Source organism: Gopherus evgoodei, chromosome 19 (genome assembly GCF_007399415.2).
Source record: "Gopherus evgoodei ecotype Sinaloan lineage chromosome 19, rGopEvg1_v1.p, whole genome shotgun sequence".
In the NCBI taxonomy this organism is placed as follows: Eukaryota; Metazoa; Chordata; order Testudines; family Testudinidae; genus Gopherus; species Gopherus evgoodei.
Genome location: NC_044340.1, coordinates 7782554 through 7802676, shown reverse-complemented (window position 1 = coordinate 7802676; position 20123 = coordinate 7782554). Strand labels below are relative to the sequence as shown.

The 20123-nt window shown below is 45.8% G+C and overlaps 1 protein-coding gene across 3 annotated transcripts in view; it reads left to right on the top strand.

Moving 5' to 3' along the window:
* The window catches only part of ETS1 (ETS proto-oncogene 1, transcription factor), a 118680-nt gene extending 99430 nt beyond the window's left edge, over positions 1 to 19250 (top strand). For 2 of the 3 annotated variants that reach the window (XR_003997205.1, XR_003997206.1), the window contains 4 exons: positions 13262 to 13380; positions 14383 to 15517; positions 18956 to 18959; positions 19238 to 19250. Coding sequence is in view for 1 of the 3 variants with exons in the window: in XM_030538251.1 (XP_030394111.1) it covers positions 13262 to 13380; positions 14383 to 14598 (335 nt within the window). In the remaining 2 variants the exon portion in view is untranslated. Of the gene's footprint in view, positions 1 to 13261; positions 13381 to 14382; positions 18372 to 18955; positions 18960 to 19237 lie in introns of those variants that run through there. The other variant, XM_030538251.1, reaches the window with a different exon arrangement.
* The last annotated feature ends 873 nt before the right edge of the window (positions 19251 to 20123 follow it).

Genomic DNA, 20123 nt, shown 5'->3' with positions numbered 1-20123 from the left:
CAGCACAGTATCTTTTGTCAGTTCCCATTCCACTCACGAACAGTGACCCCCTCGTGCACCTACTGGTGGCAGCTGTGCGCTGGAGGAGTCTTGAGGCAGAAATAGCATGTGCAGATAAAGATCAATAGGCTCAGAGCCGATCCTGAGGTGAGACCCTCCCAGAAATCTCCTCCCACTCACACAGTTCCTCTTAGGGCTGATAATTTTATTTTTTGTGGGGGACGGGGAAATGAGGGGGAGGTGGGAAGATAATTTTTGGAGCTATGTGTAAAAAGGAAGTGGTTTGCTGCTATAGCTTTAATTTTAGAGAGAGATCAACCCAGCCGACTGAATGGGAGGCTTTTAAGTGACCTGTGCAAGAAAAACCCCAATTGAATCGTATTGCATTCCTGTGTTAGATACTGCCCTATAGGACGTGACCGGTGAAACACACAGCTGTGGGAAGGGCCGTGCGACATAGTACAGTACATTCATCATGACTCATTCCATAATATACATTTCTTTTGTTTCCACAAACTAGTCCATAAACAGCCCTGGCTTTATTTCCCCCCCAAGCCAATGAATTCTTTCCACTTCTAATAGAGCTTTTCACCATGGGAATCTCAAAATGCTTTGGAATTCTGATGGTCCTGTGCACTAATGCCAATCCCCATTTAATGGAGGAAACTGAGGCACAAAAGTATGTTGCTGAATTAGGGGCAGAGCTGGGTACAGAATCAAAAACTCCTGTTTCCCAGTCCCATGTTCTCTGAGTATGGGACCATACTCTCTCCTCCAGTAGGGGGTCATGGCATACGCAATACAGGGCAACCAAGTGCCCATTTTCATGTACAGTTACTTTGCGAGTAGCGGCAAACATTTTAGGACATTTTATGCTGATGAGCAGGTCCACGTTTTCTTTGCTCAGTTTCCTCCCATTGCTTTATGCCCTGCCTCCTCGTATTCAGTGCCATTGCATTCTTCAATAGGAGACACTTAGCAGGGTTGCTGAGGCCAATATGTGTCAAGGAAGTGTCTCACATGTGAGTTCCTTTCCAAAGCCCACTCATACAGTGTCACTCTAGGCCTAGTGTGGTCAGACTCTTTGAAGAAACGTGACTGAATCTCCTAGTCAGCCGGGCATACAGAGAGAGCAGTCTTTCCCCTCCCCCAGCATCAAGGAAGTCTCTACTCAGGCCTTGTTCTGCTCATTAGAGTCCTGAAGTCAGTAGGAGTTTTGCCTTGAGCTTGGTCTTGAGACTGTGCCCGCTCCCTAGTTACAAGTGCTTGTGCTGTTTCTCTCCAGCTCTGAAGCTCATAATTTAGAGCTGGGCAAAGTTTTTCAGACAAATAGGTTATTCTCCAACAAAAAATGCAGTTTCTGTTCGACCAAAACTATTGGTGAATTTGGCTGAAATTCGGTGAATATATTGGGCCAAATATATATGTATATATTTTTTAAAGTCAACAAATTTTGTTTGAGAGAGACAAGGTGTGTGAGGTAATATCTTTAATTGGACCAGCTTCTGTTGATGAGAGAGAAGTTGGTCCTATAAAAAATGTTCCCTCACCCTCCTTGTCTCTGCTTTGAGCAGGGGGTGGGACTAGATGACCGCCTGAGGTCCCTTCCAACCCTGATATTCTATGATCCTGTGACTGACATGGTACAACAACACTGCATACAGAAGTTTGTTTTATTTTCTAAATGAGATGTTTTGCCTTTTTTGTTTTGACATTTGGAGTAGATATTTAGGTAGACTTATTTTAAATAACAGAAATAAGAAAGGTAAAAGCTCATCCATTCATTTTAGATTAAAAAAAAAAGCATTTAGTTTAATCCAATGTGACTTTTCTTTCAGATTTTTTTGGTTCACACACTGCTCATTCAGCTCTATTCATAATCAGCTGTCAATAGGTAGGATGTATATAACACAAAGCATGTGCCTAACAGAAGGCCTAGTGTCTCCCAAAGAGCTCTGGGTGCACCGTGCATTGATGAAACTGATCTGCCCCAAACTAAACCCAGGCATTTCACTTCACTGTTATGTGTGATGGCCACTAGACAGAAAACCAGAGCACCAATCCCCGTAACAAGTTAGATCGTTTATTCCACCCAGCAGCACCACCAGTCCAGAGCACCTCTTTGGACTCATGCCTCCAAGAAGTACGATCTTTACTTATTCCCATACCAAGGCACTCTTGACTACAACTCAAATGCTGCCTGCTACACATTAGTGTAAGAAACATGCATACTCTTATGGTAATCTCCCTAGCCATGTTTCAAATGCCATTTTGAATCAGAGGGGAAAAAAAAAATCCCTAAACACCAGACCCAAGGTTTTTTCCAAAGTGACTGGTGATTTGGGATGCCTCCATTTTTCAGTGCCCAGACCTTAAGGGGGCTTGATTTTGGGGAAGTGCTGAGCACCTGTCTTCTGAAATCCAGGCTCTTTAAAAGCATCTTAAGTTTGGTCCCTGGAAATTGAGGCACTCAAAATCACCAGTCACTTTGAAAATCACAGCTTTAGGACATTGGCCTTGCTCAGTCTAGTGGAGTTGCTGTCTTTAGAGCTCAGTTTAGTAAGGGACTGGACCTGCCTCATTACTGTAGGACAAATGCTGCAGCAGATGAAGTTTGTGGATGTGTAAATTCAGAGGTGTGATTATAAAGATCTCCAATTCTCCGAGGCCTTGCATTTCCTCTCATTTACACCCAGATAAAGGGAACACAGCATGGATATAAAATGCAGCCGCGTGGACCTGGTTGAAGGATACAACCACTTTGCCCAGGATCAAGTGACAACACAAACTCCAAAGCAGAGGAGAATTAAGCCTCCAAAATTCTAATCTGGATTAATCTATTTCCAAAGTCCGGGGGTGTTTGGAGCTGAGGTTTTGGTTCCGGCCATCTCTATAATGGGCCTTTGCAGCCTCTGGTTTTACTGCATGCTGTAGCTTTTAAATTAACAGAGACAGTGGTGAGCCCAGAAAAGTACTGGTATTTCACAAGCTCCTCCCCTCCAGGAGATAATGCCCAGAGCTCACACTGGGAAGAGACAGGGCTTCCCTATTTAAAAATAATAATAAATAACAGAAAAGGCAAAACAGGGCAAGTGGGGTGGCAGAGTGGGAGTCAGGACTCCTGAGTTCTATTCTTAGCCCTGGGAGGGAAGTGGTTTCTAGTGACTGGAGCAGGAGACCTGGGAGCCAAGATGCCAGGATTCTGTTCCCACTTCTGGTAAGGATGTGGGTGCTAGTGGCTAGAGCAGGGGACTAGCAGTCAGGACTCCTGGGTTCTATTCCTTACTTGGCCACTGACTCACACAGTGGCTTGAGCAGCTCTCAGTCTCCAGGCCTCGGGTCACCAATCTGTAAAATGGGCTCAACAATCTTTACCTGTGCATCAAGGCTCCGTTGAGGTTTGCCGAGCGCTTTGAGCTCACCTGAGCAAACACATTGGGTAAGCGTGTGGTATTTTTAGCTGTGATCTCTGTTTTGTATGTCAGACATTGACAATATCGTTCGGCTTTTGTTCTCAAGAGCCTGCTTTGCTGATGGCACTGGGAGGTGCCGCTGCGCTTTATCACTAGAGAAGCAGCGCGCCGATGGTATCAGCCCTAGGAGGCGCACAGTTTGTAGAGAAGGTGCATTTTGGCGGAAGCCCAGCTTGTATTTGATGTGTTCATAACTCAGCTAGCGAGCAGAATTTCAAAGCCACCTTATCTGCCCCCACATCTTGACCTAATTTAACAAGTTGCCATGGTTGCTCGGGGAGGTTGATGCAATTTTCTTATCTTTGGGGGAAGAATGTAACTGTGCAAGAGTTCATGAAAATTCAGTTTCTAACCTGTTTCTACATCTACAGGGACATGGCTAGGTCAGCTGAGACTGCGCTTCTGAAAGACGATTCCCCTGACCTACTCGGGGGGTATTTTCATAGCTCGGTGCCCAAACGCCAGCTCCAGGGTTGAGATTTTCCAAGCAGCCTAGGGGATTTAGACCCAACTCTTCCATGACAGTAGGGCGAGTCGGGTCAAAGAGTGAGACCTGTTAGACTGTGAAATGGTCTCCCAAAGAGAAGCAGTAGAATCTCCGTCCCCTGAGGCTTTTAAAACTGGACCCACAAAGCACTGGAGAATATAGTGCAGAGAACAAACCTGCACTGGTCCAATGTAATGAGTTAGCTCTTAACTCTCTCTGATTTCTGTGACCTGTTTTTTCCATGATGCGTGCCGGGAATCTTTAGCCTGACCCACTTCAGCCGCTGATCTCTTAGCCAGGGGGACCATGTAGCACTTCACACCTCCTTCTGCCCATTGTGGTCAGTAGCCTGCACCACTATGGGCTGGTCTCCAGCAAATAAAATAGCACACAGAGCAGAAACGTGGGGTGTGTTCGCTTCACAAGGCCTAGCGCGTCAGCTTCTCTGCAAAGCCCCTGACATTTGGCTGTGGCTTTCCATAGAGTTGTTATTTGTAGTACAGTAGTGCCTGGGACCCAGCTGATTTCAGAGCCCTGTTGTTGTGCTAGTCACTGTGCCGAGACAAGATCAGAGACAGCTCCTGCCTCAAAGAGCTTAGAGCCTAAAAAAACAAGGCAGAATGATTACCTCCCTATTTCATGGAGCAACTTACCCAAACTTATACAGCAGATCAGTGGTAGAATGAGGAACTGAATCTAGATCTCCTGTGTCTTAGGCCATCAATCATGAATGAGTAAAAAGTTACAGGTGCTTTAGAGGGTAACCTGGTGCCTAAGGTGCTTATAGCCCCAAATTAGTAGTATACAGGGTCTTAATTAATAGCATGCATTAGTATGCAAGAGTATTATGCAGTTATGCAAATTAGGCACTCGTATGCATGGTCTTAATTTCATTCTTAGTGACAGAAGTGTTGCCAGTTCTTTACTGTGGTGCCAGGGAAGAAGACAGCCAACATGAGACTGCAGGGGACTATCTGGCTCCCAGGAGACTTTAGCTCAGTGATACATGCAGAAGCATTTCCATTGAACAAATCACTCCTGCAAGTGTCAGCACCACTTTGCTCAGCTGAGATACAGACCTGAGCCCCCGCCATTCCCCAACTGCCAAAGGTCTGACAGATGTCTCCAGAATATGCATCGGAAAACCCTTCTCTTCCTGTAAATCCCACTCCCTATTGCAAAGGCCAGGGGCCCATGTTGGACAAGCTGTTCAGTCTGAGCGAGGATTGCCTGTTTCATTTAAAGTGAAAGAACACAGCTGCCGGTTTACAAGAAAGAAACGACAGCATCGAAGAAAGTGGGTCTCTTTAGGAGATCTGCATACTCCTTCTCTTCATGCTGCTGCCCACGCTGCCGGCTGAAACTCACAGGCCTGACAGGTGCGATCTGAAGGGGTTGTGTGGGGGCGGAAGTGTGCTGTCTCCAGCCAACGTCAGAAAGCCTGTTAACTGCACTGTTCTCAGTTCCTCTCAAATCACAGGAAGAGATGCTCAGGGAGGCACATGGAATGCGGCAGCCTGGACATCTACATTCAGTGCAGTTGCTTGAGGAGAAAAGTCAGAGTCCATGTGGGATTCTTGACTATTTCCTGCTGCTGGAGAAGGGTGAAGTCAGCCATCCCTGTGAGGCTGGAGTGGAACAGTTATGAGAGTTCATAAATGCTTTCAGTTGCCTCTGATGGACAGACAAAAAAATGGCTGCTCCTAGGGACAGGCGGCTGTGGGAGTAGTTGTTTCATTGCCTACCCTCTTTGGATTCTGGTTCAGTATGAACTTTACCTGCTGTTGAGGGATGATTTCAAGCGTAACTTTACATCCTGGTTTCCCCTACGACCTGCTTCTAGCTTCCACTGCAAACGGCTCTTCGAGGCCTGTTTCTCACCCTAAGGTGGAACCCAGCGGATGAGGCCCAGGCTTGGTTCAGTGGCCTATGTGCCACCTGCCAGACATATGCAAATGACAGTAAAATCAGCCCCATGCAATGCTGCCCAACTGTGACCGTAGCTCAGCTTTTAAAACAAAAGCGTGCAGTGCGACCCACCCAGCGGCATGATCTTTGCACTTCAGAGTTGACTCTTCAGTGATATAGTTTTACTAGTCACTCCTCAGAGCAGTTGATCAGTCTATGGCATAGCAGGTTTTGGGTGCCATGAACACAGATAGTATGTTGGACTCCCAGTGCCACCTTCATGACAGAGGCCTGAGACCCATCAGTTCCCCATGTGGGCTGGCACTCCCTAGCTTGCATGCTCCACCGTGGATGCTTCCTGGATTCTTTTGAAACTAGGCATGATCCCAAACCAGAACGCTGGCTCTGATCATACCCAAGCTTTGAGACAAGCTGGAGCTGAACTTTGTCACTGAGATCCATTTCTGATGCTCCTCTAGGATGCTCCTAACAAAGCAAAATTTGGAGAGGGAGAGAGGCGGGGAAGAACTTCCCATGGCTGATATGGGGGATGAAATGCAGAGGTACAATCTCACCACTGATCAAACCTACCCACTGCCCCTCCTGATTATGCTGGTCTCTGAAGCTCTGACATAGGAGGTCCAGGCCAAGGTCAGTGCGTGACAGAAGTGAAGGCTGCTTTGGAGCTGTTGCTATGCCCACTTGTTGTGTTTGGTTGGAACCACAAACCACACAGTGAAAAGAATAGGTGCGCCGCTCTCGTTTTTTGTTTTGTTTCTTTCAAACAATGTCGTTGGAAGAGGGGGTGTGAAAATCAGCCAGAGAAAGAGCAGGGTGACAGTTTCAGATAGGGCCCTCACCATGTAAAGTAATGGCCTGTCTATGCTGGTAGTGGGAGGGAGGAAAGAAGCCTGGAGGGGGAGTTGCACTGATGTAGTCACACTACAGAGACAGGCAGAGACAGAGGGACAACCTGGGAAATTGACCTGGCTAGGACTCGTGCAGTGCGTGCCCAGGAGCGTGTGTATACCCGCAAGCAAAGAGGCTTTGCTCAGACAGGGTTCCCACTGTGGCAGCATTTCATAACCAGGCTTAAGAGGCATATTTTCCCCATGATGCTTGCGAATTCCTAATGTGTGAGGCTCCCCAATGCTCTTCACTGTGAGGGAAGTGAGACAGGGCGGCCATTGTGAGTCACATTAAGCATGTGAGCCCCCTCTGACTGGCTCTATTCTTAGCACGCCCTCCTTCCCTCCCAGGGACAAAGGTCATCAGGCTGCACTCAAGGGACAACCCCAGAATTCAGAGGCCTTGCCTTGGGGGTGGTGTGCGTGTGAGGTTGTCATCTTTCCAGGGCTCGTATGAAAATGAGTGGGTTCAGCGAACCTTCCTCCGGGCATGGCTGAAAGCTCCCGGATATGTTTGAAATGACCCCATCACAAAAGGCAGCTTGTATCTGCACCCTCCCTACTTGCATCCGTGTCCAAGGGCTGATATCTGTCTCAGGATATTCTGCACTAGGTCAGCAGTGCATGGGACTTGTCTGGTCCTCCTGGGAAGGGCTGCATCTTAGCTGGAGGTTCTGCCTCGCCCTGGGCCAGTGTCTCATCTGGGGTGCAGCTGCACCAACTTACACCAGCTGAGAATCTGAAACCATGGGTCGGGAGGGACTGTAGGACTGGCAGAAGCAGGGGGATGCTGGGGAGCTCCTCTATTTTCAGAGACTGCTTGTGTCACTGGGAAGGAAGTTTTTTCCAGATAGGATTGAAGTTACCTCATTTTCTAATGATTCTTCTTAATATTCCACTGGCAATTGGCTTTTAGAAACATCAACTGCCAGATCCTCTCTTGGTGTAAATCAATGAAGCAGTGTTGATTTACTCCAGATCTGGGCCCCAGTGCCTTGGTTGGTAACTGCTCCCTTGCTTGGCTAGATGGATCCAGGATGTGGAAGAAAGATGAAGGCTGGAACAGAAGATGTGGGAGATGGGTCAAGAAGCGCAGCTGGAGGGATAAGGTGCTGAGTGCTTGGAGAGATGAAGGTGCTGATTGCAGAGGACAAACACATGTTCCTTAGCTACCTGCGCCACCCAGCACTTTGAAGATGTAATGCCGTGTTGGTGCTGAGTATTATTGGGTGGGATTTTAAAAAATGCCCTGGGGAGTGAGGTACCCAGCTCCTGGGCTTGTAACTCCCTTAAGCACTTGAAAATCTCACCCATTACTAATGCCTGTTCTATGACTAGATGAGAGCCTCATTCTCCAATGTGCTCATCCCAGATCCTCTCCTCACTATAACTCACGTACAGTCCAGTTCACCATACGTCCTCAGTGCTCATAGCCCTCTGCCTTAACAATTGAATCTTCTCTAGGAAAGAGATGCAAATACCAAGAGAGGTGGTGCCAGATAATGCAGTCTCTTGGAGCTGTGCTCTGTCGCACAGGCTCAGACATGCAGCATGTGTTAGTTCCTGCTGCCTCCTGCATCTGTTGACTCTCTGACATTTCAAAGAAGGTGTCGCCCCAGCAGCAGCAGCAGGGCTGTGATGCTTCTGTGCGGCTCGGTGTGTGCGTGCATGAGCTGAAGTCTGCTTGCTAGCCGCGCAGTAAACACGTTTGTTTTCAGACTACTGATCCTCCAATGGGCAGCTAGGAATAGACACCGTGAAGCCGGACTCCTAGTCCTCGGCACTAGCCGTTGGGTAGCATTCGCTCCTGCAAAGAAAAAACATCCTGCAGGATGCCGTGCCATGTGATTCCATGCCGCCTACAGCGATAAATTGCTGGGCTTCCCTGTACTTCTGCATGCCAGCTGGCAGCAGAGTGCGAGGAGAACATGCTAACTGCACTGGGCTCCTTGGCCTAAGGTTAGAGAAATTTCTCTCTGGAAGCTTGGAAAGCCTTGAACGTGCTCGTTAAAGCTGGTGTGACCTGGTGGTGTGCCAGGCCAGGGCAATCACTTGTCTCAATGAATGTTTAATTACAGCCCCTCTCATTAGTTGGAACATGCATCAAAGGTTAAGGGAAATCAACAGGATAGGGAGATACTCGTCTTCTTTTTACTCTGCAGCCCTGTGTCAGCCTGCCCAGCATTAGTTAGAGCAGCTAAGGGGCTGCTCTAACTTACTCTACTGGAGCATTGGTGTAAAGGCATCTGCTCTAGCCTTCTCTTGCCTTGCCTCTTTCACACCCAGCACCTCCCCTTCGCCAGTGAAGATGGCAGGCACAGAAGCTCGTTCAGTTGATACATTTGACATTGGGACATCTCCTTCCACAAGGGGAATTCTCTGTTGTCTACTTAGGGCTAGAATCTGTTTACTTTGCTCAACCTCAACAGCATCCACCTATGATGCCTTGCTGACATACTATGGATGGATGAATTAAACTTCTACCCATGCACCCCACCAAGCTGTAATTCAGAATGTTAGCAAGAAGCTCGAGCAGCAAAGCTGGGATCCCCAAAATCTGGGAGCATCTGGATCAGCCCATTATAATACAGTCAGCTGCAAAGTCCCTGTCTGAGCTTCCCCATTGTAGCGATCTGGGAATTGTGGTTGTAGCTCAATCCCTACCAAATCTAGACAGTGTGTAACAAAATCCTCTGAGCCGATATTTGGCAAAGCCGCACCGAGGGCAGTTTGCTCACATATTTCCTTGCAGAATGTCATCTCTCTCGTGTTCATATCTGGGGTAAGATAAATACTATGAACCGGATTTGGTTTGCATATCAATGCACTGATAACCAAGATTCTAAGAAAAAATAACGAGGAGTCTTTGTGGCACCTTAGGCCTTGTCTACACTCGGGGGGCGGGAAACGATCTAAGGTATGCAATTTCAGCTACGAGAATAGCGTAGCTGAAGCTGATGTATCTTAGATCGTCCTCGCGGTGTGGGATTGATGGCTGCCGCTCCCCCGTCAACTCTGCTTCTGCCTCTCGCCCTGGTGGAGTTCTGGAGTTGACGGGGAGTGCGTTCGGGGATCGATGTATTGCGTCTAGACGAGACGCGATACATCGATCCCCGATAAATTGATCACTACCCACCAATCCGGTGGGTAATGTAGACATACCCTTAGAGACTAACAACTTTATTTGGGCATAAGCTTTTGTGGGCTAGAACCCACTTCATCAGATGCATTGAGTGGAAAATGCAAGAGCAGGTATTAGCTAGCAGATAGTCAGGACTCTATCAGGGTATATCTATGCTTCAAACAAACTAACAAAAAAATCCCCAAAGCAGCAGCTCTCTGAGCCCAGACTTGGGTTCACAAGGTTCACGCTAAGATGCTAGCTAAGAAAGCTGTGTAGACATTCCCATTCAGGTTGGAGCTTGAGTTCTGTTTATTGCTATGCGGGGTGGGTCTCAGCTCCTGAGCTTCAGACGGAGGTGCCGTAGACCTGGGCTCTGAGACTGGCTGCCATGGCAGTTTTTTTGCAGTGTACCTACCTTGTTTTCCCATGGCCCGACGTGCTCTCACACCTTAGTAAATCAGGAGTAGCTCCACGGAAGTCACTGGGGTTACACCAAGATGGAACTACAGTGCGATCAGCACTCTAGAGCCAGAAAAGAGACACTCGGTCCCATTTAGTATGTCCCTTCACCAGGCAGGATGGTTCCCACTCTACTAGCAGTTTGTCTAGTTTCCAATAGTTTTAAATGTCTCCATCACTGGCAATTTTTAAATCAAAATTTGGATGTTTCTTCTAAAAGATCTGCACTTGTTCCAGCAGGAATTCTTTGGGGGCAGATCTCTGGCCTGTGTTATACAGGAGGTCAGATTAGATGATCACAATGATCCCTTCTGGCCTTGGAATCTATGACTCTAAAAGCAATAGGACATCATCCGTCACATCCCTTGGCAGATTATTCCGCATCCTCTGATTCCCACCAGCAGGAATTTTATCCTGATATGCAGCGTGAATTGTCATCAAGTAACTTCATCCCATTGTTCCATTAGCCACCCCTTCCGCCAGCTGAGGCTTACATCCATTGCCATTATCAGCCTGTTCTCCTTTCCCTCACCTTAGCTGTTGCCTAACCCAGCTTTATATATTGAATTATTTTCTTGTAAGTCATTCCCTGGATCATTTTCATTGCCCTTTTCTGATCTCCTCTTAGATGTGTCAGTATCTTGCTGGAAATATGTTGCCCAAAGCTGAACAAAGTGTTCTAGGTGTGGCCCCACATGAAAGGTGCTAATCAGACAGGTTTTGGCTTGAGGGCATCCATTTTGGCTTTGGCTGGGACATGAGTGAAAAGAAGAGATCAGTATTTAGGAGTCAATCAGCATATGACTGATCCAGTGAAAGCCTTACTGGAAAGTGTGCAAAGCCACAATCTCTCAGGGCAATGCACTATGTATTTTGCATCAGCCCTGCTTTAGCGCGTAGGAATCAGATGCCCTGAGGCATGGTAAGATACAATGCATATAGACAGGGAGTACAGTGCCTTTAAATTAATTGGTTTCAGAGTGTTAGTCTGTACCCGCAAAAAGAACAGGAGTACCTTTGGCACCTTAGAGACTCACAAATTTATTTCAGCACAAGCTTTCATGGGCTACAGCATCCGAAGAAGTGGGCTGTAGCCCACGAAAGCTTATGCTGAAATAAATTTGTGAGTCTCTAAGGTGCCACAAGTACTTCTGTTTTTTTGTTTTTTTTTAATTAATTGTCCAGCCTCAGCCAAGTACAGCTGAGGCACCCTAGAGAAAATCAGTTCTGGGGGCAAGGAGAATTTGGCATGCCTGGGAATCTGATGGCTGTAGAGAAACAACTTGTTTGTTCTGAGCTGATCAGATGAGGGGTGCTCTCCTCCCAGAATCGTTATCCCTGACACAGATGGAAAAAGTTAGTCAGCAAGAGACAGTTTGGATTTAAAACCACCCACTTGCACACTGCAGACAAGTGGACATCATACAGGGCCAGCTGGGACTAAAAGCACAGGAAAGTTCACAAGATGATCACTGGGAGGTTTTTGACAGCAGATGCACGCGTGCATTGCCACTTCTTGACAAATAGCTGATAGCCAAAATTAGCACCCATATGGCACTTAGAGACAAGGAGCTGGAAAACAAATAGCTTTTTATGACTCAAATGTATATAACAAGGGAGGCTTCACCCACAGACCCTTCACCTCCATATCCATGATGATACATCATGAGAACAATCACCCGGGGAAATTGCTTCTGGCCAGCTAGGAGCTGGTTGGCCATTGCAAGCTCTCCTCTTCTGCTGATTTCAAGCTGCGCAGTGTGCAAAGAGATTCAAGCCCAGCTGATTTCAGGATGTCATGGCCAGGAGGGATTCCATTTGCAATGTTGTAGGATGCTGCTGGAAAATATACAAACACCTTTAGTACAGAAGACCCTCGTGTCAGCCTGCACGCTCCAGTCTCAGAGAGGCTCTAGTTCTAAGTCTTGGAATTATTCAAGATGCTAACCTGTGAGACCACCTTCTGCCTACCCTCCATTCTGTTATGTTATTGCAGCGCTCAGCAGAAATGCCTTCCTGCTTCCCACCTGCCCAGCCAACCCTATTCCTTGCAGCAATAGCTGTGCCGGCTCCATTGAGTTGCTTCTTGTTCTCTGTGAGTTTATGTAGGTGGTTCCTGCAGCAACATGTCCTGGAGAGAGGCCAAATAATTTTCATACCTATGTCCCCTTTATCACATCTCAGTGCACAGTCATGAAGCAGAATGCGAAGGTCAGGAGGCAGCGTGTGATAGTGTAGGAGTTCGAGCAGTGGCTGGGAGCTTTTTGGCACGTAAGCGAAGACAGTGCTTCGATGGCAGAAAAATGATGCCTCCCTCTTTAATGTCAGGAAATAATCCTCTTTATGTAACTTACTCTGAGGTGAAAGATTCCAGTGGTTGAACATTCCACTCGGACTACAGTAGGAAGCAGCTTTACCTGTACAAGTTAACTCTCAAACTGCCAGTTCAGCTCAGATCTTCACTCGGACTGGTACTGTAGGCCCCTGAGATGTCAGTTTTTGTATAGAGTGAACACCACCTATTTAATATTAATAATAACTGATATTAAGGTCACACTCAAAGATCCCATCCCAGATCACGCTCCCACTGTGCTAAGCACAATGTACAAACACAGAGGAAATCATAGGCCTTGCCTCAAGGAACCCGAAATCTAAGAAGGCCTCAAGTGCATCCATGGAGTTTAGAAAGGGAATTCAAGGCATCCGAGTCGGGGGTGAAGCATATAACAGAACCAGAGTCACAGGTCCCGGTGCTCTCTGTACTAACAAACAGCCAACACGTTTTGTATCCATCTGCTTGCATGTGTCTTCCCATGGAGAAGGATGGGTGGAAAGAAATCTGCATCGGTTTCATTCCTGGCTCACCTTGTTTTAACAACTTGTGGCTTCTTTGCATTCCTAGGCAGTGGCCCCATCCAGCTGTGGCAGTTTCTGCTGGAGCTGCTCACCGACAAGTCCTGCCAATCCTTCATCAGCTGGACAGGCGATGGCTGGGAATTCAAGCTCTCGGACCCAGACGAGGTATGGCCCATTGTAACTGATCAGAGACCATTGAAAATGCTTAGGAGAATACCTAAGTCCTCTCTCTTCATGGCTGGGGTGCTACAAGTCCTGTCAGTATGATCCTGTGTGAGTGGTGGCGGGGGGGGAGGACAAGGTAGCAGGGTGTTGGTCCCTCAATATTTTCTGGAAAAATCAATGGTTTAGAGAGTGCCCATGAAAGTCTGATTATTAATGAGCAATTATGAATTGTATTGCAGTGGCACCTAGAAGCTAGGTGAAATCTTTTGTACCGAAGTTGGGTTTTTTTGGTGAAAAATGAAAATTCAGCAACAGCAAAAGGCGTTGCCTCTTTGTGTCATTTTTACCAAATCGTTGCCATCAGGAAGAAAGATAATTCCGAGACCAATGAAGCGTTTCCATTTTTCAATTCAAAATTTCCTTTAATTGTATGTAAAAAACAGTCAAAATGGTTTAAATGATTGAAAATGAAACAAAACATTGCAATGTTGTAAAAGAAAAAAAAAAGTTTAGTTGGAGCCAAAACAATTTTTCTGGATTTGCCAAAAATGTTGAAAAAAATTGTTTTCGGTTTTAACCGACACTATTTCCCCTCAGTGTTATTTGCACAGCTCTAGAGGCCACCAGCCGTGGACCAGGCCCCAAGCATGCTAGGCGCTGAATGCACAAAAAGACAGCCACTGCCCCAAAGAACTTAAAATTATCCCCTTCCCCGTCTCCTGTCTTCATCTGTTTCCACTTCATGATCCCCCAGCAGAGTCCATGGGTGCTGTTTCTACAGCCCAGGAGGGGTTTGAGCTGCTAGCCCTCTGCAAACCCTGGCACTCAGCTCCCTGAGTCCATTCTTCATGATGAGGAGGAGAAAAAGCTTATCACCATTAGCTCTCCCAGCGGCAGGAGCTCCCAGCCCTTTATCATGCAGCCAAGCCAGGAGGAAGAGACTTATTTTAATATCTACACTTAATCTATGAGACCTTCTTCACCTTTGTTCTCCTCTTCCAGGTTGCCAGGCGATGGGGCAAGAGGAAAAACAAGCCCAAGATGAACTATGAGAAGCTGAGTCGTGGGCTTCGCTACTACTATGACAAGAACATCATCCACAAGACGGCCGGCAAGCGCTATGTGTACCGTTTTGTTTGCGATCTGCAGAGCCTTCTGGGCTACACGCCTGAGGAACTCCATGCCATGCTGGACGTCAAATCCGATGCTGATGAGTGAATTGGACCAGCCAGACTGTGTGGAAGGTTGTGTCGTGTCAGTCTGGAGATTCGACGAGACCTTACATTTTTTTTTTTTGCAGTTAAATATCTATCTATATTTTTTCAAGAGCAACTCAAATTTGACATTTTTGATGGGGGAGAGGAGGGTGGGCAAAGTCAAGCTTTTGGCTGAATCTGACAATATTTGGTTGGGAGAAGAAAGATGGAACTTTTTATTTGAAAGTTCTCTGAGAGATTTTTTTGGGTTGAATTTCTTAGTTTTAAGGAAGCCAGAAAAATATAGCTCACTTTAAAAAAATTAAAATAAACCCTCCCCATCTCATACCATCTGGAAACATTATTAATGAAAAGATCCCCTTGATTACTGTGTTACCAGCACAACAAACTGACAATTCAGGAAGTGACAAGACTCCTAAGGATTATGCGATTGATTCTTTTATTGATGGGAGGGGCAAAATGAAGGTGGAACTTTCTGTTTTGTGAGAGGGGATGACATAGGAAAAAACAAGAACAGTTCTTGTTACTTTGCTTTTCTGTCGGTTATTTTTCTGTTACACAACAGATTTTTTTTTAAGGAGGGACCAAGATTTTTTTAATTATTATTTGTTAAAATTTTATTTTATTAAATTTTGTGCCAGTATTTTTTTTTAAATAGTCTTAAGCTCTAAGATGGTCTCCGTCTTGTAATATTGTGTGTGTATGTATGTTTCTTTTATACCAGCAGAGAATTTTATCACAGTGAAGAAAAACTAATTGTTTATGTAGACCCCACTGGAGAAGTGTAGAGCTCTGACTTATGATCTCTGAATCTTATGCGAAGGAAAATGAGTGCAAATCAGCCACCAGAAATGCTGAGAGGATGCTTTGCATTTGCATTGAGTCCCATGCACTTTGCTGTATTGTTTGTTGTTAAAGGTGTTGTTGTTGTTGTTTAAAAACATCTTTTTGGGACAGCCATATTTTCAAAACCATGTTGTTGTTTTTTAATTTCTGATGTATCAAAAATGTTGTTGACATTTTCATATATCATTTTCAAAAACAGAAAGTGTTTGGTTTTTTTTTAAAGGAATATTTTTAACACTTTGAAGTAACTGCTAGTTTGTTTTGTTTAATATCCCACCCAGTGACTAAGCTGAGCAAAGTAGTTCAGTTTTGACATTTTCCTATTTTGAACACAGTCAGTGCTGAAGGGAAAATGGAAAAATGTGTTAGGGGAAAAAAATCATGAAAAGTTTTGAACAATGAAAAGTGAAACAAGGATGTTGATGATTTTTCCCTCCGTTTTTGACCAGTGCTGCTTACAGTACTGTACGGTCAGCCATTCTAGGCACATCCAAAATGGAAACTCAGACTCAATGGGGAGCAATCCCTCAGGATACCGAGCACGGAAGCCTAGACCAGTGAAACTCGCACGCACATGCTTAAACTCATGATTAGCTCCATTGAAGTGAGTGGGACCATTCGTGTGCTTGATGTTAAGCATGTGCATAACTGCTTTGCTGGATCAGGCTTTGAGCCTGGAGTGCGTGGGTACGGCTTAGACACGGAGGATATATTAACACAACAAGCTCCTCCCCAGAGCAGCAATTCTCAGAGCCTGGCTCAACTGACTGGGGCTCACACCGCGGGATATTCGGGCTCGGGCTGGAGCCTGGGCTCCATGACCTTCCTGTCTTGCCAAATTTCAGATCCCAGGCTCCAGCCTGAGCCTGAACGTCTACACTGTTATTTTTAGCCCCACAGCGTGAGCCCCAGGAGCCTGAGTCAGCTGGCCTGGGCTCTGAGACTCGCTGCCGTGGGTCTTTTTTTGCTGTGTAGACATCCCTTAGGGCCTGATCTTCCTCTCCCTAGCCTTTTGTAACTCCATCGACTTCAAAGGAGTCACTCCTGATGTACTCCCGCTGTACACCAGGAGTGGGATTTGATCCCACAGAAGTTAGCGGCCAACTCCTCATTAGCTTTAATTCTGGATCAGTTCCAAAGTGAAAGGGAGAATCGGGCCCTGAGTTTTAAATGTTTAGAACAGATTCTGAAACCAGATCCACATGGGTAAATCCCTGCCAGTCTGACTGTAGGATTTGGGTTTTTGACTTTAAATATCTTTTTTTTTTTTTTTTGGGGTAAAGACAGTATTAAATATTTGAACTGGATACATTTTCTTTAACGGCTGAACTAATTTCCGAAGCTCTGTGGTGAATCAATACAGAGAGTGGGAGGGTGGAGAGACTTTCTAGATCAATGCAGGGGAAACAGAACAATGGGAGATTATGTATCAGGTCTGCAGAACTGGGCTCTGACTAAAAGTTGCTAAAAACACTCTTGAATTTAGTCTGAACATCCAGTTTGCTTCCTGTTTTCCCATCTCAGTGTAGCCAGAGTGCTGGGGTATAGGAGGGCAGGGTCAAGCAGGAAGCCATGGGAGGCTGTCAGTTGAGTTCTATGGAAAGATGATGCCCTGACACAAAGGTGCTGAGCTCCCATTGGATTCTGCAGGAACAGCATGTGTTCAGGCCTTGTGAATATCGGGCTGTTTGTTTTTAAGCAAGCTTTGTTTGACTGAAACTCAGTCAGGCCCTGCGTGTCAGAGATCTTAGTCTGGCTTAGCAGGCCGGTAGGTGTAAAGCTGAACATATGGAAAAATGTAGCAAGCTGATTTGGGGGTGGGGGTGGAGCGTTTAAACCAAGAATGTTGAAGGCAGATGGTGGCTATGGGGCCAGGGAAGTCCAGGTGTCAGAATACATGTCTGGGGCTAAGACCCGATCCCACCCGACATACGGAGAGGACTGGTGCAGATGAAGGAAAGCATGATGGAAGGAACGTGGAAGGAGCATGCACTGAAGGAAGAAAGGACAATCTGCCTTCTGAAAGAGCAGTTCTCATCTAGCATTCTGAGCATTCAGTGCCTTTAACCCTCAGCAAAGGGCGACTGGCAGCTGTGGCAGGTGAGAGATTGCAGAAGTGAGAAAGGAGGGCTAATGCAAAAGGGGATTGACGTTCAGCTCAAGCTGGAGGAAGCAAAGGAAGATGCTGATGTTGTGCTGCTGTAGGCCAGGTGCTGCTCCTCCCTGCTAGAAACTAGATGCAAAGAGAGAATATGTGAAGTCAAACGCCCGTCCAGAAGGTGACTGATTCATAGCTGTGTATGGTGGGCTGTGCTGTAGTGGGAAGGCTGGGTGAGGCTGCTCTCTGCACTTTGAGTCGGATGAAGGCATCTAGATGGAGCTTTTGAGTGATAAAGGGGGTGGTAGCTGAGTGCAGAGAGTTAGTTTGGGCTTCTTAGAAGGTATATAAGGAGGAAGATTTCAGGCTCTGTTTTCCAGGGAGGCAGAGAACCCCTTGAATCAGAGGTGATTCCAGTGAAATACACTTGTCCCAAATAAAACCAGCATAAGTAGCCTGTGACTCTTTAAATTCTCAACCAGTAACACAATTCTCCTAGGTTTTTTGGTGCTCATAAGTTCCATAGAACCACAGAAAGTGCCCTTAGGTTAACAGTGTCAGTTCGTAGCCAGACCTTAAATCATCACCTTTGATTTACAGGATTAGTCCTGTAAAGGGTGTTAGTGACCAGGGCAGATGTCCCACCATCCCAGCCCTCTTTCTGCCTTCTAACCCACCCACCCAGCAATTGGCTGTTCCCTGGGATTGGTCACAGTGCAGGGTCCCCCAGTTCACTTCAAGCAGAAAGTCATTCAATAATCATAGAGTATCAGGGTTGGAAGGGACCTCAGGAAGTCATCTAGTCCAACTCCCTGCTCAAAGCAGGGCCAATCCCCAACTATTTTTTTTTTTTTGCCCTAGATTCCCTAAGTGGCCCTCTCAAGGATTGAACTCACAACCCTGGGTTTAGCAGGCCAATGCACAAACCATTGAGCTATCCCTCCCCCACTACTTTACTATGAATGATTGGGACTGGGGTTCATGTGCTGACCCCCAATATTTTTGACAGACCTGATCAAGGCATTCATTCCACAAGTGTTGACTGCGGGCAGATTTTCTGTATTAAGCTGTTTCTACCCAAGGCAATCTGTTTCCATAACATGCAGAGATATGTTCTCAAAGCTATCTAGAAGGGCTACAAAATGAATGGCGCCATCTTTGCCAACACGCTCCTGCCAATGCTGTGCCAAATTTACTCATCACCCTTTCTCATCCAGATTGCAATCTGATCTGCATGTAAATGCCAGAAGCGACAGACAGAATAGCCTTGGTGACATGTAGTGACTTGACCCACAGTTTGCTTCCCCTCCCTCCCCCCTTCTAGCTTGAGTCTGTCACAGAAAGCACAGTGTGCTGTTTATACACTGGAAATTTGCAGATTTTTTTTTTTAAATGCATGTTGACTGTTGAACAGGGATGTGTGACCCAGATGAGATAAAGTTAAGGCCAAATATGTACCTTCACCTAAACCTCCAACTGCATCTTTTATGAGGTGTGAAAAAGTTTGGTTAACCTACATACACACAATATCTATAGAATGTGTGTGAAAGAGAGCATGCACTGGGGTTGCAATTCACCTCTGTGCAAAGATCCAGCATAAGTCTTATTTTGATGGGTTAACTGGTGTCTAGTGCTGGTCCCTCTGGACTGGGGTGAGTTGCACCCTGGTCAACTATTTAAACCAGATTTAATTCAGTGAATTTCTCAAATCTGTTAATTGATTCCAAATATTTTTATGACTAATTCTTGATCTTGTAGTTCACTGCAAGTACTTAATATCCAACATATTGTGCTTCAGGACCCAAGTCACATGATATAGGCCCATTTTTTCCAACTGGATGAGCTTAATTCTATGCATGTCATTCTTACACACCTAGAAATATAGGTCTGGAAGAGACCTCAAGAGGTCAGCTAGTCCATCCCCTCCATGCTCAGGCAGGATTCTTTGTATCATTGAATACTTGCCATCAGAAATGTGCTTATTGGGAATATTCTGCAACATTTGTTTAAAAGTAGCTTTCTTCCAGTAAAATTATGCCCTGGAAAGATCATGAAAAGGGACCTCAGTCAAAGGGAATTCATTTAAAAAAATTGAACAAATATATACAGATATTTTTTCATTACAGCATTTGCCCAGCTCTCGCCGTGTTTTGTAGATGATTGTAATACACACAAGATGATACACAGTCACCTATACATTTGTGTGCATTAGAATCACATACACACAAGTGTATGTGTGCGCATCAGTTTTTTACACTCGATTACACTTCCCAGTTCTGCCAGAAGAGTATTTTCATTCTGTGAGAGTCTACTCTTGAGGTATATCTGAACAGGACACGAACCAAGTTATACATAGTTTTGAGAAAAGAAGACTGAGGTGGGACCTGATGATAGTCTTCAAATATACTAAGGGCTTTTATAAAGAAGATGGTGATCAATTGTTCTCCATGTCCACTGAAGGAAGGACAAGAAGTAATGGGCTTAATCTGAAGCAAGGAAGATTTAGGTTCGATATTAGCAGTATCTTTCTAATTGTAAGGATAGATAAGCTCTGGACCAGGCATCCTGGGGAGGTTGTGGAA